Source organism: Lutjanus erythropterus, chromosome 17 (genome assembly GCF_056507025.1).
Source record: "Lutjanus erythropterus isolate fLutEry1 chromosome 17, fLutEry1.hap2, whole genome shotgun sequence".
In the NCBI taxonomy this organism is placed as follows: domain Eukaryota; kingdom Metazoa; phylum Chordata; class Actinopteri; order Lutjaniformes; family Lutjanidae; genus Lutjanus; species Lutjanus erythropterus.
In genome coordinates this window covers 26,982,357-27,005,463 of record NC_139333.1, presented here as the reverse complement: position 1 = coordinate 27,005,463, position 23,107 = coordinate 26,982,357, and the positions used below count along the sequence as shown (strand labels likewise).

Below are 23,107 nucleotides of genomic sequence, written 5' to 3'. Positions count from 1 at the left end.
TGTTGCTGCTGTAAGCTGCCCTTCTCCCTGCTCGCCATTGTGCATATTGTGCACTGTGCAGCATGTTGAAGGAGAGATAAAGGTTAAAGCCACATCTACAGGGAGCTGCAGCAGCGGCGATGGGACACTGCATGCAAAAGATCATACGGCACACATACATGTGGATTCACATGCAGACTGCCTCTCAGGAATTCCTCACCCACATGCACGTTGACGCAGTCAGAAGAACACTCTCACACACGCATATTTGTGCACGCTGGTGTGCCCTTTGTTCTGTCAGCGTTTCGCAGTGATGGATGAGTCGGAATGCAGAGCACATGGAGGGTCATTACACGAGGCCCAGCGGAGGCCTTTCACAGCCCGACACCTACAGAGAAATGAGCTCCACAATGGAACAAGATACGGTCACAGAATGGCAACGATCGAGCCGATGCACACCTCCATCACACTCACACACACACAGCTAAACACACACCGAGATAAGTAGATTCAGGCACATCTGTCTGCATGCACACAGTCTGTCTCTCCCTCACACACACAGTCACACACACAGAGACAAACATGAATACAGAAATCAATACATGTGCCAGACTATTGTGGAGAAGTCAATTCAATTATCAGTGAAATGAGCAATGTCAGTGATATAAAAGCATCAAAACAGTTATCACAGCAGTAGAATTACAGACTGATCAAATGAGCACAAGAAGGTCAAACATTAATACAAATTACCTTTTATAAAGTACTTGATCTACAGTGTTTTGTCAGACATATTCCACAGCTCAATTAGTGAGTTTACTTTATTATAAGACTGATTATTTGATTTTGCATTTAGAAAGTTTTGATGTTCTGGAAAATGTGGAGTATAAACCATAGAACGCAGGCAAACATGTACAAAGGAACTGTGATTTCACCTACACATACTTTATGAGAATTTGAGTTTTATGTTTGCTGTCTCTGGAGTGAGAAAATCAAAGTTTTGGCAAAGATGGGTAGAGCAGAGGAAGAACAAGACTGCTGTCAACAAACTCTTCCAGCTCTTCCACCACTTTGGTCCAGACTGAAATATCTCTCAACAACTGCTTTGGGGTGATCACACCAAGATAAGTCACTAAAAATCATTGTTTTCCTATGGCATGGTGGTCTGTGATAAAATGATGATTTTCATGTGTAAATTGCAGCCTCATATTACATTAAAAAAGTGTTTAATACATTGTAGGGAATACCCTGTAAATTTAGGGGGATGTCTATTGTTCATCAAATCACTTTGAAAGTGATCCAGCTGTGTTGTTCGCTGCTATCATTGTTATAGTTGTGGCGTGAACTTGATTTTTAAAACAACTTATTTAGAATTATTATTTTAGTTATTGTGCTTTGTGTGGATTCAAGAGATACTGAGAGTTTCCTCAACCAATTCAACATACTGTAGTCAGAGCATCTAGCTGAAGTTATAGAGGAGCTGCAGCTTAAAATTCTGCACTGGCTTTAATATCAAATGATGCTGCTTCCTGCAAACAATCCACAGCTACAGGTTTTGTCTGCTTGTTTTTTGATCCACATTTTTTTGCAGCCACAGCGGCTTGGACAGACTCCCTCAGTCATAAGGTCTAAATAAAACCCACTTGTAGCCCACAGAGCAAAACACTGAATGAAAGAGGAAGTGAGGGAAAATGCCAACAACGGGTACATCTAATTATTTTTAACAGTACATCTGGATTTGAGGATTTGATTCACTGAGGCGAATTAAGTGCACTGGGTTTAAGCAGGGACAAAAGGTGCAGTCAGGACAAGAACTTTTCTGTGAAGTAAAAGAAAGTAGAAGAAAGAAAGGTGGTCTTCATCTGGACCTCTGTGACCCTGAAGAACTAATGTAGGTCTTGAAGTACTATGTAGTATAATAAATCAGCTTTTATATGCTTGCTGTTTAATATTGTGGGGATTTTCTGACATTTCAATAGCATTTTGTTTTCTTTGTCCCTCCATGTCTTCATTTCTCTACAGTTAGCTAATGTGACATCCTCTCCTGGGATTAAAAAATATGATGAAATTGAAATGAGAGTGCATGAATAAATCACTTTATTCACACATTTTTTTCGCTGGAGCTGCTTTTTTAAAATGTTTTTTGGAAGTTTTTTGAGGAGAAAACACTTCTATTAGTCAAGAGGTTCCCTGTTGATGTGTAGCTTAACCATGCGTAAGCTGCATGTAATGATAAGGAAACATTTAGCATCTGACAGCATCAAAACTTTACATAACGGAATAACCTTTTTTAGAGCCACAGGGTATTTTAACTGTCCTCAAAACACTCACAAAACAGAAAGAGTGAACTGAGGACAACTTGAGTTCACTTTGGTGTAAAAAGAAGTGGGTGGGTGCTTGATTTTTCTGACGGGAAAGACGAGCAGACCTGCTGCAGTCGGCGTGGCCTCAAGTGAACTCAACAAAATAAATCGATTGAGCTGGAGGAAGAGATACTGAGATACTACCTCATATCCGCGTTTCAATTTCCTCCTCATAACTTTTACCCTGTACGAACAACAGAACAAATCATGATATCCTGTGCAAAATACTGTGACGACCAGTTTGTGAACAAAATACTTAAGTATCTGCATTTCTAATATTGTTTGCATATGCTACTGTCAATTTTTTATTCTCTATTAGTGATGCACCTGAATCAAATTATGTATCTGTAGGTCAGACATCTTGTGGTCAGTTTGTCGACTGATCGTTATGCTCTTGTCAGATCAATTCTCATTGGTCAGACGGTTGCTGGTCTTGCTTTAATAAGGAGAGAAGCTTATATGCAGACCTGATGTATTTTATTTCTGAGTGATCAGCTATCTACTGAACGTTTACTGGCTCCAAACTAATTGACAACACGTCAAAGCACCGGCAGAAATCACTACATCAGCCCCCAGCCTGAGAGGACGAAAGAGCTGAGTAGATAAAAACTTTATTAACCTTTATTACACGTGTGCAGATTTTACTACAGCCTGCCAGCAGTTTTGTGCAAGTTCAAACTTTAAAAGAGCAAGCTGAAAGTTCAGTTCACACAGATTAAAATGAACTAGTTGCCGCTCATTTCTTCTGTTTCTTTCTTAATCTACACTCACCAGCCACTTCATTAGGTACACCTGTTCAACTGCTCCTTAATGCATATATCAAATCAACCAATCACATGGCAGCAACTCAATGCATTTAGGCATGTAGACATGGTCAAGATGGCCTGCTGAAGTTCAAACCGAGCATCAGAATGGGGTTGGAACGGTTGTTGGTGTCAGACGGGCTGGTCTGAGTATTTCAGAAACTGCTGACCACACCGGGTGCCACTCCTGTCAGCTAAGAACAGGAAACTGAGGCTACAATTCACACAGGCTCACCAAAATCGGACAATAGAAGATTGGAAAAACGTTGCCTGGTTTGAGCCTCGATTTCTGCTGCAACTTTCAGATGGTAGGGTCCGAATTTGACATAACTACTTCCCATTAAACCTGCTTCTGACTCTGTATTAGAAATGTACTTTGAATGAATTCAGTGGGTTGTTATCTGTGTCTGTTCCTCAAGGTCTTAAAGCGATAAAGGTATACACCGGATTTTATATGCCAATCACGGACTGTAGTTTTGGAGAGTGGTAAGAGAAGCGACAGTCCTGAAGCGAACCTCAGTGAATCAGAAAGTAAGAGAATGTGACTGCAGGATTCAGGGATTTAATTTAATCGATATCTTTTTCTCTGCTCGGGACGCTGGAAACAAAATGAATTCTAGCCGTCACAGTATCCGGTGCTGAGGAGAGCTCTGAGCTCAGATTAAATGAACATTACGGTTCAAGTTAGGACAGCAGCTGTGACTGTGCACTCGATCTGCCCTATAAATCCTGCTGCCACAGGTCACAGCGGTCAACAGCAGCAACATCTGGGACAATACTACTGGATTTGATATAGTGTTTTAGAAATTCAGTTGAGAAGGTTATTTCACCTTAATCAAAAATATCAGGGCTATGCAGTTAATAGAAAAAAATAAATAAATAAGGAGGGCTCAACCTTCACCTTGGTGTCAGCCGCAGGTCATTTCAATCAGCAAACTTTAGTCCAGACATTTCAACAGATGAAAATAACCAGGCAGATATTCTTCAGTTCTGTTTCTACCTCCACCTGTTGAAGGGCTGGACGACTGGACAAATGCATCAGCTATCTGTGACTGGATGAGGAGATTTTTCTTATTTTATTTTGCAAATCTTAGAGCTGTCATAATATTACATTTTCACTAAAATCACCAACATAATTCACTGTAATTGATATGATAATAAAGGAACATGATGCAGTGGTATAGTTGCACAGACACACACACTCTGACTTTACACTGTCTGCACTGGTTCCTGCAGGCTCAGCAGTGTCCGAGTCTCACAGGCGTAACTGCAACCTGAAGTGTTTATTTATGCTTCAAGTCTATTTTGTGAGTTTATTTTGAGTATTTCTTGGATGTAGAGAATGTATATAGTGTATGTAACATAGTAAACTTGCTGCTCACACACATCCCCACGTCACAACTCAGGAAACGCACACCTTTGTGAGCATATCGTGAATTTAACATAACAACCAACCCTAACCTGTTGCCTGCTGTTTCCCCCGACCGCTCACCTTTTGAAGTGGCTAAGCAGGGTGCCGACCAGCTCCCCGATGCGACTCTCATTGGCGGGCACCATGCCCTGCAGGCACACCACGAGATCCCTGCTGTCCTTGGTGTGGAACACAACCAGCTGGTCCTTCCCAGGGGACACGCTCATTCCGGTCACCTGAGACAGCATGAGAGAGAGACAGAGAGGACACACGATTAAACAAAGATAAACATGTACACAGGGAAACATAAACATGTGAAGAGGCAGGAGTGTGTGTTGAGAATCACACCACTGAACCATCTGCACTGCAGATAAACACAAATACAGCACATGCACAGACACAGATGCATATCGGTTTGAGTTGGTACAACCCAGAGGACACGAACGCACTCGGGTCGCTGCAGCAGGATACAATTCATCATGTTTAACTTCCACAGGAAGTGAAGGGAAGAGACCTGCATATTCAGCAGATCTCTTGTTTCAGTGGGAAAAGAAAAACCTCGATAATAAAAATGTAATGCTGCTTATGATATTTCATTCCTTCAAATAAAGACATCTAATTCAGAGAACAATTAAAAATGCATCTGTGTAGCTTCCCGGATGAAGTGCTGGTGCTCCTGCTGTGACCACGCATACATCAGCTGAGTGATTTAAAGGTTCAGTGTGAAAGATTTACAGGGATTTATTCAGAAATGGAATATAATATTCACAAGCCTGTTTTCATTAGTGTATAATCACCTGAAACTAAGATTTTTTGTGTTTTTGAGAGATTAGAATGAGCTGTTTACATCTACAAAGGGTGTGGATCTGCTTCCACACAGTCCGACATGATGCACAGCCATGTTTCTACAGTATCACAGAGAGATTAACCTTTTCCATTTTTCACGCTGAGTCTCAAACATGCCTGGAAGGGAAGGGTGAGGTAAGGAGTATCCAGTTGGTTGCAAAGTGCAACCAACTGATTTAGTGGCTAGATGCCACTAAATCTTGCACACTGTTGGAAGAGTTCAATCCTAATATATTTTTCACTTGTGTTCATTTTCAGCCGTTATCAAAGAACAACAAAAACTTAAAGTAGCTGTCATGTTTAATTTAGGGCTGCAACAAAAATAAAATGAGAGAAAATAATGAAAAACGCCAATCCCATTTTCTGAAAGTCCAAGGTGATGTCTGTAGATGTCCTGTTTTGTCAGACCAAAACCTGAAGACATTCAGTTTAATATGACAATAAACTGAGAAAAGCAGGAAATTCAGAGTGTGGAAACAGCATTTTCTGTCATTTCTGCACGAAAAGTTTATCGATTATCAAAATATTTAATTTTTTTAATTATTTTTTCCCCAAGTGAGTTGCTAGATTTACTAGCCTGACACAGCATTTGCCCTGGGTGACTGAGCAGAGTTGAGTTTTGTCGGTAAGAAGGAAAAAGCACAGGTGTAAATAATAACGTTAAATTTCATTTGGCTGCTTTAGTTCCAGGGTCTTTCTATTGTTCATGGTGGCTCACTATTATTTTGGAACTTTTGCCCAATGGCACCAAAAATAAACTGCCTACGACAGCTTTAAGAGAGAAAGGCAGTGATACTTCAGAGCAGATCCACTATGAACAGAAAGTAAGAAGAAAGAAAATTAAAATATGGAGCCACAGATGGCTGGAAGATGCGAACAATGTGGTCTCTCTGCTGGTCTGCAGCGAAGTTCATTCTCAAGACTACAGTTTTAGCCACCACATGTAAAATATTACTCCAGTAATATTAAACCTCGTTGGACAGTGAAGCTGCTCAAACTGCAAGACAGATGACCAAAATTTTTGACGTGCCAGCAATCCAACCAATTGTCTGAAAACTTGATTGATTAAATAGAAATGCAGTGCAAAGAACTTAAATGCAAAGAGCCAAACAATTAAGTGAAACACAGTAAATCACACACTCAGTCCTCAGAGTGCAGAGACCTCATGTTATCACTAAACATACAGGTCACTCAGTCACTTCAACATGTGTGTTCAAACATAATTTCTAATCACTTCATCATCACAATACATTAATTTTCCTTTTGTTAATTGTCACAATTACAGTATTTTCTGTTCTTCCAATGATTAAAAAAGTTTTGTGCCTTCAATAAAAGCATAACTTTTGTTATAGATACACATAAACTTGACTGATGCAGTAAATAAAGTCGTAATAATCATTTTGGCGTGTATGGATGTAGTTGCTTTAGTTTTAAGTTAGACTCTAGAGTCTATTACCTGCAGTAACAGTGATACTGTATGTCTAATTTCAAATTCTTCTGAGCAAGTTATGCATTTTTACCTCTGCCAAGGAAGGTGTGTTTTTGGTTCTGTTTTTTTGTTGGTTTATTTTGTCTGTCAGCAGGATTACAAAAAAAAAAAAAAAAAAAAACACCACTGAAGCAATTTTCATGTAACTTGGAAGGGTGTAACACGAGCCATGGAAGAACCCATTACATTTTGGAGTGGATCAGAATCACAGGAAGTGGGAACAGAAACGGTTTGTCACTTTCATAAACAGGTTGAGGAACTGGATTCTTCACCTCAGCGTTGCAGTCGATGTCTTGTAATTATGGGAATGATGTGCTGTGACAAAACACGCCACCTCAAACATCACTGCAGAAACAAATACAGCAGGTGTGTAAGTAATAAGCAACGTCTCGGTCATCCTTACTGTTCTTACAAGTCAATATAATCAAGATGAGCCTATTTAAATGCTGTATATCAGACATAAAGTGGTTGCGATTGCAGATGTCTTGGAGGAGGTGTGCACGCCCTTCTACTTTTGTGTTGTTTATGTATATACTTGATTAACGTGATGCATTACAGAGTACCTACTGTAGTTGTTTGTATTTTGCACAACCCCAAAATTAAAAGAATACCTTCTTTTAACAAGCTTTTCCGGTTAAAACAAACCCACCAATTCAGTAAAAAAACAAGGCCAGTGTCTGGTGTCTGCTGCTGTGTGGGATTTCTCCTACTCAAGCCCTAAATCAGCACTCGCAGCAAAGATTTATTGATCAGCATCCCCAAGGCCCAATCGAATTTTTCCACTCAGAGCCCCCAAACGACATACTAACGGACAGCAGCCAGGCTAAAAGGGGAATCCCAGTTTTTGCGGTTGGGTTGTTTATCTTTACAGGTCTTCAAAGTGAACACAACAGGAAGAAACCAATACCATCACAGGTAAATACATCTCAGGAGGGAAAGGAGCTCATTAACTTCCCTTTCCTTTCTCTTTCATCCTCTTTTATACTGTTATCTCTCCTCCTTAAAGTCAGGCTTTCCTCTGTCTCCTTTGTCATTCCCTCCCTTAGGTTTTTAGCCATTTATTTCTCTCTTAATTTGTCTTTCTAAGCTGAACTGAGGCGGTGTGTGTTGAGGAAACAGCCACAGGGCAGCCAGTCAGGTACATTAATATCCACTCACAAGACTGCAACGCTGAGACAAATTCTCCATCAGGGGAGGACAGGATGCTACCGGCGGCTAAACAACCAGCTAGCTTATTTAGCTCCAACATGACGCCTGTGACTTCGGAAACAAACACTTCACATAATCACCATGAATTAAAGCCTAAAGCCATGCCTCTCTGTCGAGCAATCCACCCGCAGTTAATTACAAGGAGCCGATTACATTTACATTTATATTTTAAAGGCTTAATTGATTGGAACGACAGTCAGTGTTCTAATGAGCTGGCTAATGATACATTCTCATCCGTTTCCTTGTTTAATTTTTTTGTCTTGATTCACCAAATCAGTTTTACCGCGAGTACGAAATCTGTTAGAGGCATTTATCTGCCCGGCCATCTGTTTGAGTGTTTGTCTGGCCGACCCACACGAAACTGACGAAACTTGAGGATGATGATACATTTCATCACTGCAGTCCAACTTATTTGTGTTAATTAGTGTTGATAAATAATGGCTCCTACACTCAGAGATAATAATCATTAGGCTCATTGCATGTAACGCCGAGCGAGATCAGTCTATTAAAATGTTGGATGCAATCTGTGAGTACAACTATTAAAAATCAAGTTGGAGGTGTGTTTCTGTGAATTGTGGAGATGTTCTGCTTTTCTTTGTCCTTCATGATAATAAACTCAATATCCTTGAGTTCTACAGTAGCAGCAGTCAAGTTGGACACATAACCTTAGACTTAGATTTTCACTATTCTCTGACATTTTACAGAGGAAATTATTCATCGCTTATTGAGAAAAGAATCAGTAGACAGGGCAAATCAGCTTATAGAGTCGTGTCATTAACTTGTGTCATTGAACTGCATCTGAATGAGTAAGGAGACACACAAACCAGTGTTAGAGACGTGCTGACCATGAAAAAGTAAAGGTGTGGAAGAAGATAGTTGCATGCAAAAAATGTTTTAATAATTTACCAACAAAGCTAAAGACAACTATCCTCCATATAATGTCTACTGAGCGGTTTTGTCCTTCACAACCCTGGAGAAGACTGTCTGGACAATATCGTCGAGCTAACGTGATCTCGCAAATCCAGCTGCCTTGCAAGGTGACATGTTTCAGTCAGCAGGACTGCTTGAAATGTTCTCACGTGGCGTGAAAGCGACAGTTGGTGGCGGTAATGCACCAGCTGGTTTGCCAACCGCCACAGAAGAAGAGAGAAAACATGCAGGAGGAGAATGAATTTGTAAATACAGAGCAGGAGGCACCCAAACCAACCCAGGATGAGAGTCTCATGTGAGGCAGTTGTTTTTGTTTGTATCTAAGTTTCAAATAAATGTGATGAAATACAGCACGGCATGGTTATTTTGAACCGTTTCTTGATTTAATTGCTATACGATAACATATAGTGATATAAAAATAACGCGAACTGTGAGAGTATTTTGATTAATCAATTAGTTTGTCCAATTTCTGATCTATAGCATGTCAGAAAACAGTGAAAAATGTAGATCAGTTTTTCCCAAAACCCAAGATGACGTCCTCAAATGCCTTTTTTTGTCCACAACCCAAAGATATTCAGATTACTTTCACAGAGGAGTAATGAAACGAGAAACTATTCACATCTGAGAAGCTGAAATAAGAGACTTTGAACTATTTGGATATTTAAAAATGACTCAAAACAATGAATCGATTCAAACTCAAGGACGTACTTGTTGCTGTCTGACCCAAGAGGACTGCACCACTGGTGAGCGACAACTTGTTTTCCAATGTCTGCTTTGGGTTTATAAATGCCATGTTCCCAAACAGTAACAGCAGTGGGTGTATTTTAGTGAAAACACTCGTGAGTGAACTCCTGTACAGAGTGTAGCTGTACAGCCAGGACCACAATGCTTATTGTCAAGTGCTCTCTGGCCCGATCCACTCTGCTCTGCAGTTGTCATGAGGACAAAAAGCAGGTTCTCCCCAGTGTATCCTTATGGGTGCAACTTATTTGTTAAATCACACATCCCACAATGGTCCTGTAAGGATAGATGGGGAGAAAAGCAGCGAGCACAAAGAGTGAGGGCTCAGCGATTAAATGATTATCATATAACGAGTTAAGCTGTGCAGCCATTCATGTTGAGAGGCTACGAGGGCACCAGTGAGCCAGGCTGATGTTTACAGGGAAAAATAAAGTCAATCCCCTGCAAGCTGCCTCCAAGATGCATGAATTTATAAACACAATTAGAATATATGCTTCATCACCTTCATCACTCTGCTCTTGGTTACAATGTTAGTAGATTTACTCATTCTATATAATCTATTTTTAATGTTAGAGGAGAAATATGCAACAGCTGCACATGCAAAAACGAGTCCTGCAGTTCAAATAGTGAGTTGGAGCCATAGACAGAATATTAAATAGGTTGTAATCCTGTTTAATATATGATTGATGGATTAAGTGCAGGAACACAAGATGAGTGCAGCATTATAATTTGAAAATAACAAGCGACAACGAGTCCTCGACTGTACGTTGATCAGCTGTTTAAAACTGTCTGTCAATGTAAAGTTCAGCCTGTTATCCTGCTCTGAAAATACACTCTGGAGTTTGAATTCAGTCGGTGCCTGTCTCACTGCTGCCAAACTCCACTAACACAATGCTCAATTTATAAATATCCACTCCTAAAAGATTATTCATGATTTCTTACCACTCATAAACAGACACTTACTCAAGTAAATATATTACAGATTGTCCTTTTAATTTTATTATCATTATCATAAATATTCAGAGGGTTGTATTTTCCATCTTATGTTATGAATTCTATTGTCAACCCTTTTTTAAAATCTTACTTATACTCTTGTTACCTAGAGGGTTTTTATTCATGTGAAGATGCATTCTTTGTATTTAATTCTCATCTTTATTTTATTTTTACTTTATTTATTTCACATTTTATTGCATCTTATTTTCCATTCTATCCCTGGTTTTACATTCTGTCTCTTTTTATGTGAAGCACTTTGGGCTGCATTTCTTACATGAACGGTGCTATACAAATGACATTTATTATTACTTGAATAACAATTTCTCCTCTATTGCAGTTTTATTGCAGAGTTAAGAATACCTTGTATGAGACTGTAATGTTTATAAATTGGCTAACGTTATTATTTCTATTTAACTACATTATTTTGTGCATGACACAATAATAAAAATCAAATGAAAATTACCTCTTTTAATCTATTCTTGGTTTAAAATAACATGATATGGCTGTACACCATTTACCTGATTTAATAAAGTCTATACAGCCACACTGCAGCTGTGGGTGGTGGTAGGTCGAGAGCAAACAGACTGAAGTGAAGGGATCAAGGGTGAAAAAAAACAAAAAAAAAACACAACAAGGCGAGAAAGAGCGCGAGGAAGACGAGAAGCCGCAGGGATCACAAATCAGCCTCAGAGGGAAAAGAGTGCATATACAGGAGACCGATTTGTGCACATGCCTGAACGACACCAGACATCAGCTGATCTGCCCTGCCGCTCGGTATCCATGACAACACTGTCTCCTGGGAAGTTGGCATGACAACAACGGGAAGAGAGAAGCGGCAGCAGAGAGGAGAGGAGAGGAGAGGAGAGGAGAGGAGAGGAGAGGAGAGGAGAGGAGAGGAGAGGAGAGGAGAGGAGAGGGGAAAGACGGCACTAGATAGGAAGGGAGAGGGGTGGGGAGAGGAGGTGGGAATGGGTGGAAGAGGAGGAGGAGGAGGGGGCAGAAAAAAAGGAAATGTGAAAAGGCAAGAAAAGACGATGAGGAGCAGCGAGCCGAATCACTGATGCAGAACGGATATTTCACCGTTTCTTCAACAGTATTTGTTTTATTCAACAAGAAATAGAGTGTAATGATCTCACTTTTGCTGCACAGGCATTAATCGGCGAATAAATCCTCTGGCAGACAGTTTTGGCTCCTCACTCTAGTACTGACCATCTATCAGCCCGCCCATTCTCCCATTCTGCTGCCCTGCAGGAGCAGCAGTAAATACACCATATAGGGCAGCCAGGGGGATGCTACGGTGTTAGCCTATCAGCGCTAATCAACAATGAGCTAACTGCTTTCCCCTCTGTTTGACCTTCTCCAATCGATAGCCCAGCGTCACGCTGCTGTGGCTCTCAGACTACAGGACATCTCTATCTCTGCCTCCTGCCTCCTCACCCCTATTTTTTCTTTCTTTCTTTCTTTCTTTCTACGCGTCTTCTCACCCGCCTCCTTTGCACCTTTTCACCGCGGCCAATTCATTCACCCACTCGGTTTGACATTTACTGTGTTAAAAAAGGTCTGGCGTTGTGGACACAGCAGGGCAGCGGTTACAATCAGCGATGTGCTGGTGACTGAAGGGATGAATGAACTTCTCTAAACAGACACACAGCCACGGTTATTAGCTAAAACATATTGAGATGTGTCGCATTTAATTTTTTTAACCATATTCTGCATCTAGACTCATCGGGTCTGGCAGCCAAATCCTGTTAAATGATAAGGCTGGCCAATTTCTTTATTTTTCTCATTGCCAACAAATCCCACGATATGACTAACAATACCTTTCTGTTACTGTATAGAAATAAAGCAATATATTTGTGTGTATTTAAAGATTTACATGTTCAGAAGGAACCAGTGGGCTTGGGGATGAGAGTTATACAAGGAAGAGAAATTTTAATAACTAAGACACAAACTAATGCTGTGTTCCTGAAAACTAAGAACTTCTGAAGATTTTCTGACCTTGTACTAGAAAAACCACAAAAAAGTTCTTGTGGCTTCATGCACCTTGTACACTTTGAAGTTGGAAGTTGGAGATTTCACCATTTTAGCTCCATTTTGAAAAAAATAATCCACATTTTAAAAAGCTGTCTGTACACTATAGATTAGAATTTCTTAAAACGCATCACTCCAATGGTTTTATGTTGGTTGTGTGTTATTTTGTTTTAAGCCCGAATTTAAGAAGAGAAGACCAAAGCTAACAATGTGTTCGTCTCACTCACATTTTGTGAGTCAGTCAAATAAAGTGTGTCTCTTCCAAAGGTACAACACTTTTAGTCTGTTTCCCCCGACAGTGTTTCCTTCCTGAGCCAATGCAGAGTGACAGACAGGACTAACATGACTTTAAAAGATTTCCACTTGGTTTGTTTGATCCAAACTACTGAAGCCTCATATTTACTTCAGTTGAACATTAAATGCGTTGACATGACAGAAGGAGGACTGTGGGTTTTGTCCACCATCACTCTCACTGAAATCACCTTAAATCCAGCATGGACAGGAGGAAGAATCACTGAGACCAAAAACCCTGTCGATGTGAATTTGGACATGCGAGTATTATAATGACACGAATGTAAAAAAATGTGAGCCTATCCTGTAAAACTTTCAGTGTCATTGCCAATACTATTTATCTGTTTGAGTTCATTTTAGGTTACTGTAAAAAAAAAAATGTTGTTTCATGTTTAAAACTAACTGTAAAAGTCTCTACCCTCACGTATATCTTTGGTTATAATGTGTTTGTGGAGCTCTGTGTGCCCTGAGTCAATGTGCGAAAGCTGCAAACCACAGTATCTGCCCGCCTCCCGTCCTCCAACACTGATGGCTTCCCATATGCCTTGTGTATGGGACTGAGCCTCATCTATCAACCTGGTGTGTGTGCGTATATGTGTGTGTGTGTGAGTCACTCTCTCTGAATGAACAATAACTAAAAATCTCCTTAACTCATGCGGCTCCCTCTCTGCCACCATCTGTCTCGACTCCATCCCCTCATTTCACTTCTAGATGCAGCGATACAGGCTTTTGGGTGTCCGTCTCTGAGCTCTCTAATTCCCTCTTGTCACTTTGTCAGATTGAACACTGGGGTGTCTTGTCACAGTTGTCACCGCACACCGGCCTCATATCTCACTCATTTCGGCAGACGACGGGGGCGTACCCGCCTCACAGATTAATGCTTTACACCTTCACTTCCTGTCTCATTTCTGCCTCACCTCCAAGGTCAGTAATGGTGTGAATAAACTGCGCAAGCAATATTTGTCATAGCAGAGCATGACGGCAGAGATGGATAAATAAGAAATACCATCAACAGTTTGTGGATTAGATTCTAGAAATGAATATTTGGCAATTCACCTTCAGCTGCATAAATTAGATGCTCTCTGTAATGAAGAGTGAGGATTGTATTAGCTAGTCATCACCTCTTCAAAGGGCTGCGTGACTGTAAGGCTTGGTTTCAGGATTATGGTTGGAACTGGAATAAAAAGGAATAAAGGAATAGTTTGACATTGTGGGAAATGTGCCTACTTTAAATTGCCAGATAATAGCCAGGGTCTTAGTTTACCTGAAAAGTGCAGAGAACCAGGCTTTTATTTGGAACAGGTTTATATTTGAGACAGACATTAATTCCCAATTTCACCTGCATCTCAGTAAACAGAAACTCAACATTTATTTTTCTTTTTTGCTCTTATTATGTAGCCACAGCTGAAGATAGACACTGCTGTTAAGCTAATGTGAGTAAAACTTTTCCTGCAGAATGTTCATATTAAGGTTGGGTTGCAGTGGGTTAATTTAAAGTCATGGTTTAACTTAAAATTATGTTACACCAAACTTTTAAACTTGTTTAAAGAAGAGTAGTTTTAAGCCTCTCTCTAAACCTCAGCTTAGTCTTTAGTCTAAGCCTAGATTAAATGTGATTCTATTGCACCAACACTTTAAACACTATTTAAAATGTGAACTAGTAAATAAGTTTGTCAAAGAAAGTTCAGGGACAAACTCGACTCCTTTCAGTTGTGTTGCCTCTTCTTTCTTTCACTACAGTTGATAATTCCACCAAATCACTGGTTTGCTATCCAAACTGAACCAACCCTTGTTGATATTTTGCAAGAGGTCCCACGTTCAATTCCCGGATGAGCCTCCAACAGGAACAGTTTGTGTGTCTCAGAAGTTATTTTTGTATGTGCCAGAATGAAATCAAGCATTGCGGCAATGCTTGCAAGACCCTAAAACATTACATGTCTGGAAGCTGTTTATCCTAGCTTAGCACAAAGACTATGAGCAGGTGGAAACTGCTAGCATAGTTCCACCAGTGTGATGGACAAATCAGCACTTCTGATTGTGTTTTAGCTCCAAAGCTCATTTTGCAACAAGTCATCGGTGATGAATTTGCCCTCTATCTTTGAAAAATGCCATTTTTTTTGTGGCTCGTTGGTCTAGGGGTATGATTCTCGCTTTGGGTGCGAGAGGTCCTGGGTTCAATTCCCACACGAGCCCTCCGAAGTTGCTTTTTTACATGCAACAATGAAGTCAGGAACTGCAGCAATGCTTCTAAGATCTTAAAGCACCACATGTTCAGACGCTGTTTAGCCTCGCTTAGCACAAAGACTGGAAGCAGGGGGAAACTGCCTGCATTGTTCCACCAAAGTGTTAAAAAAGTAGTTCTTCTGATTGTGTTTTAGCTCTAAAGCTCCTCCTGCAGCAATTCATCAGTGAATTTGCCCTCTGTCTTTGAAAAATCAAAACATTTTTGTGGCTCGTTGGTCTAGGGGTATGATTCTCGCTTAGGGTGCGAGAGGTCCTGGGTTCAACTCCCAGACGAGCCCTTAACAAGATCAGCTTTTGTGTTTCAGAAGCTGCTTTTGAGGAGGGGAGCTCCTTGTGGCTCATTGGTCTACGAGTATGATTCTTGCCTAGTGTGCATAAGGGGTGCTGTTTAGCCTAGCTTAGCACAAAGACTACAATCAGGGGGAAACTGCTAGCATAGTTCCACCACAGCAGTGGAAAAAATCACACTGCTATAAAGCTATTCAACAGTGCTTGATTTCGACTCTTTCTTTGAAATATGGGGTGAGCTCTTTGTGGCTCGTTGGTCTAGAGGTATGATTCTCACTTCGGGTGCGAGAGGTCCCGGGTTCAATTCCCGGACGAGCCCTCAACAACAACAGGTTGTGCGTGCTTATGGACTATGGAATTGCAACATTACATGTCTGAAATGTCATAGCTTACCCAAAGATTGAAAGGGGGGAACTGCTAGCATAGTCACACCTAAGTGATGGACATTCACATAGATTCAATAGTAAGTGAAACAGGGGAGATGCTTGTTGGTGTAGGGCAGCATTTCCTGGTCCTTAGGGCACACTACCTTACTTGTTTTAGAGGTTTCCCTGCTCTAAAACACCTGGTTAAAATGAACAGGTTATTATCAGGCATCTGTAAAGGGTTTCAATCAGGTGTGTTGGAGCAGAGAAACATCTAAAACATGCAGGGCAGTGGGCCCCAAGGTCCAGGACAGGGAAATGCTGGTTTAGGGGCATGATTGTCGCTTAGGATACATACATGTCGGGGAATTGTTTAGCCTAGCTTAGCACAAAGACTAAAAGCAGGGGGAAACAGCTAACATAGTTTCACTTAAGTCGTGGAAAAATGAACACTTCTGAGTGTGAGTCAAGGGTTATTGATTTCGACTCTTTCTTTGAAATATGGGAATCACATCTTGTGGCTCGTTGGTCTAGTGGTATGATTCTCGCTTTGGGTGCGAGAGGTCCTGGGTTCAATTCCCAGACGAGCCCTCAACAAGAGTAGAGTGTCTGTCTCCGAAGTTGCTTTTGTATATGCAAGAATGACGTCAGGGACTGCAGCAATGCTTGCAAGACCATAAATCATTACTTGTCCGGAGGCTGTTTAGCCTAGCTTAGCACAAACACATGAAGCAGGGGGAAACTGCCTGCATTGTTCCACCAAAGTGATGGAAAGCTTAGCACTTCTTCTACTGTGATTCAACAGTGATTGAAATAGGGGAGCTGCTCCTTGTGGCTCGTTGGTCTAGGAGTATGATTCTTGCTTAGGGTGTATAAGTGTCCGGGTGCGGTTTAGCCTAGCTTACCACACAGACTACAAGCAGTGGAGAAATGCTGGCATAGTTTCACCAAAGTGTTAAAAAATTAGTTCTTCTGATTGTGTTTTAGCTCCAAAGGTCCTCCTGCAGCAATTCATCAGTGAATTTGCCGTCTACCTTTGAAAAATCAAAACATTTTCGTGGCTCGTTGGTCTAGGGGTATGATTCTCGCTTAGGGTGCGAGAGGTCCTGGGTTCAACTCCCAGACGAGCCCTTAACAAGATCAGCTTTTGTGTTTCAGAAGCTGCTTTTGAGGAGGGGAGCTCCTTGTGGCTCATTGGTCTACGAGTATGATTCTTGCCTAGTGTGCATAAGGGGTGCTGTTTAGCCTAGCTTAGCACAAAGACTACAATCAGGGGGAAACTGCTAGCATAGTTCCACCACAGCAGTGGAAAAAATCACACTGCTATAAAGCTATTCAACAGTGCTTGATTTCGACTCTTTCTTTGAAATATGGGGTGAGCTCTTTGTGGCTCGTTGGTCTAGAGGTATGATTCTCGCTTCGGGTGCGAGAGGTCCCGGGTTCAATTCCCGGACGAGCCCTCAACAAGAACAGGTTGTGCGTGCTTATGGACTATGGAATTGCAACATTACATGTCTGAAATCTCATAGCTTACCCAAAGATTGAAAGAGAGGAATTGCTAGCATAGTCACAACTAAGTTATGGAAACATTCACATAGATTCAATAGTAAGTGAAACAGGGGAAATGCTTGTTGGTGTAGGGCAGCATTTCCTGGTCCTTAGGGCACACTACCTTACTTGTTTTAGAGGTTTCCCTGCTCTAAAACACCTGGTTAAAATGAACAGGTTATTATCAGGCATCTGTAAAGGGTGTCAATCAGGTGTGTTGGAGCAGAGAAACATCTAAAACATGCAGGGCAGTGGGCCCCAAGGTCCAGGACAGGGAAATGCTGGTTTAGGGGCATGATTGTCGCTTAGGATACATACATGTCGGGGAATTGTTTAGCCTAGCTTAGCACAAAGACTAAAAGCAGGGGGAAACAGCTAACATAGTTTCACTTAAGTCGTGGAAAAATGAACACTTCTGAGTGTGAGTCAAGGGTTATTGATTTCGACTCTTTCTTTGAAATATGGGAATCACATCTTGTGGCTCGTTGGTCTAGTGGTATGATTCTCGCTTTGGGTGCGAGAGGTCCTGGGTTCAATTCCCAGACGAGCCCTCAACAAGAGTAGAGTGTCTGTCTCCGAAGTTGCTTTTGTATATGCAAGAATGACGTCAGGGACTGCAGCAATGCTTGCAAGACCATAAATCATTACTTGTCCGGAGGCTGTTTAGCCTAGCTTAGCACAAACACATGAAGCAGGGGGAAACTGCCTGCATTGTTCCACCAAAGTGATGGAAAGCTTAGCACTTCTTCTACTGTGATTCAACAGTGATTGAAATAGGGGAGCTGCTCCTTGTGGCTCGTTGGTCTAGGAGTATGATTCTTGCTTAGGGTGTATAAGTGTCCGGGTGCGGTTTAGCCTAGCTTACCACACAGACTACAAGCAGTGGAGAAATGCTGGCATAGTTTCACCAAAGTGTTAAAAAATTAGTTCTTCTGATTGTGTTTTAGCTCCAAAGGTCCTCCTGCAGCAATTCATCAGTGAATTTGCCGTCTACCTTTGAAAAATCAAAACATTTTCGTGGCTCGTTGGTCTAGGGGTATGATTCTCGCTTAGGGTGCGAGAGGTCCTGGGTTCAACTCCCAGACGAGCCCTTAACAAGATCAGCTTTTGTGTTTCAGAAGCTGCTTTTGAGGAGGGGAGCTCCTTGTGGCTCATTGGTCTACGAGTATGATTCTTGCCTAGTGTGCATAAGGGGTGCTGTTTAGCCTAGCTTAGCACAAAGACTACAATCAGGGGGAAACTGCTAGCATAGTTCCACCACAGCAGTGGAAAAAATCACACTGCTATAAAGCTATTCAACAGTGCTTGATTTCGACTCTTTCTTTGAAATATGGGGTGAGCTCTTTGTGGCTCGTTGGTCTAGAGGTATGATTCTCGCTTCGGGTGCGAGAGGTCCCGGGTTCAATTCCCGGACGAGCCCTCAACAAGAACAGGTTGTGCGTGCTTATGGACTATGGAATTGCAACATTACATGTCTGAAATCTCATAGCTTACCCAAAGATTGAAAGAGGGGAATTGCTAGCATAGTCACAACTAAGTTATGGAAACATTCACATAGATTCAATAGTAAGTGAAACAGGGGAAATGCTTGTTGGTGTAGGGCAGCATTTCCTGGTCCTTAGGGCACACTACCTTACTTGTTTTAGAGGTTTCCCTGCTCTAAAACACCTGGTTAAAATGAACAGGTTATTATCAGGCATCTGTAAAGGGTGTCAATCAGGTGTGTTGGAGCAGAGAAACATCTAAAACATGCAGGGCAGTGGGCCCCAAGGTCCAGGACAGGGAAATGCTGGTTTAGGGGCATGATTGTCGCTTAGGATACATACATGTCGGGGAATTGTTTAGCCTAGCTTAGCACAAAGACTAAAAGCAGGGGGAAACAGCTAACATAGTTTCACTTAAGTCGTGGAAAAATGAACACTTCTGAGTGTGAGTCAAGGGTTATTGATTTCGACTCTTTCTTTGAAATATGGGAATCACATCTTGTGGCTCGTTGGTCTAGTGGTATGATTCTCGCTTTGGGTGCGAGAGGTCCTGGGTTCAATTCCCAGACGAGCCCTCAACAAGAGTAGAGTGTCTGTCTCCGAAGTTGCTTTTGTATATGCAAGAATGACGTCAGGGACTGCAGCAATGCTTGCAAGACCATAAATCATTACTTGTCCGGAGGCTGTTTAGCCTAGCTTAGCACAAACACATGAAGCAGGGGGAAACTGCCTGCATTGTTCCACCAAAGTGATGGAAAGCTTAGCACTTCTTCTACTGTGATTCAACAGTGATTGAAATAGGGGAGCTGCTCCTTGTGGCTCGTTGGTCTAGGAGTATGATTCTTGCTTAGGGTGTATAAGTGTCCGGGTGCGGTTTAGCCTAGCTTACCACACAGACTACAAGCAGTGGAGAAATGCTGGCATAGTTTCACCAAAGTGTTAAAAAATTAGTTCTTCTGATTGTGTTTTAGCTCCAAAGGTCCTCCTGCAGCAATTCATCAGTGAATTTGCCGTCTACCTTTGAAAAATCAAAACATTTTCGTGGCTCGTTGGTCTAGGGGTATGATTCTCGCTTAGGGTGCGAGAGGTCCTGGGTTCAACTCCCAGACGAGCCCTTAACAAGATCAGCTTGTGTGTTTCAGAAGCTGCTTTTGTACATGCTAGAATGAAGTCAGGGACTGCAGTAATACTAAAACATTACATGTCCAGAAACTGTTTAGCCTAGCTTAGCACAAACACATGAAACAGGGGGAAACTGCTAGCATCATTCCACCAAAGTGATGGAAAGATTAGCACTTCTCCTACTGTGATTGAAAAAGGGGAAGAGTTCTTTGTGGTTCATTGGTCTAAGGGTATGATTCTCACTTAGGGTGTGTATATGTCCAGGAGCTTTTAGCCTAGCTTAGCACAAAGACTACAAGCGGGGCAAAATTGCTGGCAAAATTGCTAGCATAGCTGCACCACAGTGATGGAAAATTTAGTACTGCTGCAAAGCTATTTGTACTGCAATGCAACAGTGATTGATTCCGCCTCTTTCTTTGAAATATGGGAAAAACTGCTTGTGGCTTGTTGGTCTAGTGGTATGATTCTCGCTTTGGGTGCAAGAGGTCCTGGGTTCAACTCCCAGACAAGCCCTTAACAAGAACAGTGTGTCTCAAAAAAAGAAAGCAAGGATTGTGGCAATGCTGGCAAGACCCTGAAACATGATGTGTCCGGAAGCTGTTTAGCTTAGCACAAAGACTGGAAGCCAGAGGAAAACTACTAGCATTGTTCTATTGAAATGATGGAAGAACTTTCACTTCTGATTGTTTTTCTACTGTCATTCAACAGTGATAGGGCTATGATTCCTGCTTTAGGTGTGAGAGGTTCAAATCCCAAACAAGCCCCCAACAAACACAAAATTGCATTTGTTAATGTGGCCCAGGATGAAAATCAGTTTGACAGCCTATGTTGCATTGGAACATTTGCATGTGGGGAGATGAGCCCTGATATTACAATGACTAAATCCTGCTAGCTTGTTTACGATAGTACCAATAATGTCCAGGTTAGCGTAATTTTTTTATTACTATTGTCAGTGTACGAATGGCTAGCTTGGAGGTTATTTTTTTTTCCTGCACGAATGGGGATTTTGAAAATGGTAACATGCAGATAGCAGAAGGGTAGGAGAGCGCCGCCTGTGTGAGTCAGATTAGGGTGATGACAAGGCACCAGGAAGTCTTATGAGACTATGGATCTTCAGTGAGACAGTCAATAAGGGTAATTCCTAAAACTGTTTGTTTCTGACCAGGTCACAAAACGGCTAAAAACTAATTATATTTGTGTGATAGGACTGAAGAAAATAAGAGAAAAAAAGAAAAACCAAAACCAGTTTTTGCTTGTGGAAAAACAACAGTAGCATGAAGTCAACACACACACACACACACACACACACACACACACACACACACACACACACACACACACACACACAAACACTCACAGGACACATTTGCCATGGAAACAGCCTCATGTGCTGTGTGCATGTAGCAGCCTTAATGGGCCTATCACAGTGTGAATATGAATTAAAACCAGCCAATTGTAGCGCTGAATGAGATTTTTGCATGTTGACATGTTGCCACAGGAGAGCAGGTTGCTGGGAAATCAGAGATAATACCGTCACCTCTGCCACAGCTTCGGGAAGCCCCTGTTTGATGGCTTCCCTGTGTATTTTTTTATATCACATGCATCAGGATATACAGAGGGAATGTAAAACTCAACCAGAAGTGCATGAATATCATATTGCTAATGTCTTTCTGTTCTTTAAAATTAAAAAAAGCTTCTTGTTGGACTGCAAGTAATGAAGAATCTGCTCATTTTTCAGATTAATTAAATAATTGCTTGCTCTATAAAATGTCAGAAAATGTCAAGTTGTTTTGTCTGACAAACGGAATCCAAAGATATTCAATTAGCGATGGCATTAAACAGAAAAAAACAAGAAAATCCTCAAGTTTGAGAAGCTGGAACCACCAAAGATTTGATATTTTTGCTCTTTAAGGCATATTAATGGTCATTAGATTATACTTGTAGTTGACAGTGAATTTCCTGTTGATGTATTTATCAATAAATCAACTGATTGTTCCAGCACTAGAGAGCTTGTATCTGGGACTTTCTGTAATTATTAATAATTTGTTGCAGAATAAAAATAAATGGTAAACAAAATGATTGTAAAACTGATACACCGTACACGTTATTTTATTTATACATTATTTAAACGATATGCTGCATGTTCAACCACTTTCAGAGCTTTCCTGAAACTGCTAATTTAAAATACATATTTAAAATTTCTATTACCCTGCTTTAAAACCAACATATAGTGCTCTACAACATGTGTAAATGTATAGAAATTTAAACTAATCTACAGTGTGAGAAGCATGTTAAAAATAATCATATTACTGCACTACATCTTCAATAATTAAACGAGGCACTTCACACATTTTATTCCACTGCAGTCGGCTTCGAGTGCTCTTTCTGATATGCAGTATGGTCTCGGTATAATGAGGCAGCCACTGTAATTAAACTTCCCCACAAGTAGTTTAGTTTGTATCAAACAGTTAATTGGGATAGAGTTCAAATTACTGCTGCTCATCTACACATCTATCAATGGTTTAGGATTAAAATACATCTCTGACTCTCTTTTACCAAATCAACGTGGTAAATATTACCAACCGAACCTGCGACAACCAAACATTATTAAAATATACTGCTAAAGAAAAAGTTATGAATGAATTTTTAATTTACTTGCTCCAATCTGGCCCCTACATCCTCCCACTCTGTGATGAGCGTGACTCTGTGTGGAGTCACACTCGCAGCTGTGGAGGGTCTCTCAAATGAGGAGGAGGGTGTAAAGACACCTTTCTTTGACGGAAACAGGAGCATTTATCATGATGGATGTTGCAGTTAAATGAATATTAAAACAGGACTGACAGAGATGTAAGTGGCCTTGACATAGCACACCCATTACAGCCATGGCATAGTAAGCTTCTGAAAGGAAAAAACGATTAAGTAAATACATAAAAACTCTGGTCACGTCTCTGTTTTGTTGAACATCTTTTCATC

General features: G+C 41.1%; 1 protein-coding gene and 12 non-coding genes across 13 annotated transcripts in view; 12 read left to right on the top strand and 1 right to left on the bottom strand.

Moving 5' to 3' along the window:
- myo1d (myosin 1D) overlaps nt 1–23,107 on the bottom strand; it is a 148,093-nt gene that overhangs the window by 32,510 nt on the left and 92,476 nt on the right. The window contains exon 21 of the mRNA XM_084740389.1: nt 4,635–4,789. Within this exon, the coding sequence (XP_084596515.1) occupies nt 4,635–4,789 (155 nt within the window). The remainder of the gene's footprint in view (nt 1–4,634; nt 4,790–23,107) is intronic.
- trnap-ugg (transfer RNA proline (anticodon UGG)) lies at nt 15,205–15,276 on the top strand. The gene has a single exon. It is a non-coding gene; the product is annotated as a tRNA-Pro (tRNA).
- On the top strand, nt 15,534–15,605 carry trnap-agg (transfer RNA proline (anticodon AGG)). The gene has a single exon. It is a non-coding gene; the product is annotated as a tRNA-Pro (tRNA).
- Nucleotides 15,863–15,934, top strand: trnap-cgg (transfer RNA proline (anticodon CGG)). Its single transcript has one exon. It is a non-coding gene; the product is annotated as a tRNA-Pro (tRNA).
- On the top strand, nt 16,500–16,571 carry trnap-ugg (transfer RNA proline (anticodon UGG)). The gene has a single exon. It is a non-coding gene; the product is annotated as a tRNA-Pro (tRNA).
- trnap-agg (transfer RNA proline (anticodon AGG)) lies at nt 17,040–17,111 on the top strand. The gene has a single exon. It is a non-coding gene; the product is annotated as a tRNA-Pro (tRNA).
- On the top strand, nt 17,369–17,440 carry trnap-cgg (transfer RNA proline (anticodon CGG)). The gene has a single exon. It is a non-coding gene; the product is annotated as a tRNA-Pro (tRNA).
- Nucleotides 18,008–18,079, top strand: trnap-ugg (transfer RNA proline (anticodon UGG)). Its single transcript has one exon. It is a non-coding gene; the product is annotated as a tRNA-Pro (tRNA).
- Nucleotides 18,548–18,619, top strand: trnap-agg (transfer RNA proline (anticodon AGG)). Its single transcript has one exon. It is a non-coding gene; the product is annotated as a tRNA-Pro (tRNA).
- On the top strand, nt 18,877–18,948 carry trnap-cgg (transfer RNA proline (anticodon CGG)). Its single transcript has one exon. It is a non-coding gene; the product is annotated as a tRNA-Pro (tRNA).
- On the top strand, nt 19,516–19,587 carry trnap-ugg (transfer RNA proline (anticodon UGG)). The gene has a single exon. It is a non-coding gene; the product is annotated as a tRNA-Pro (tRNA).
- On the top strand, nt 20,056–20,127 carry trnap-agg (transfer RNA proline (anticodon AGG)). The gene has a single exon. It is a non-coding gene; the product is annotated as a tRNA-Pro (tRNA).
- trnap-ugg (transfer RNA proline (anticodon UGG)) lies at nt 20,576–20,647 on the top strand. The gene has a single exon. It is a non-coding gene; the product is annotated as a tRNA-Pro (tRNA).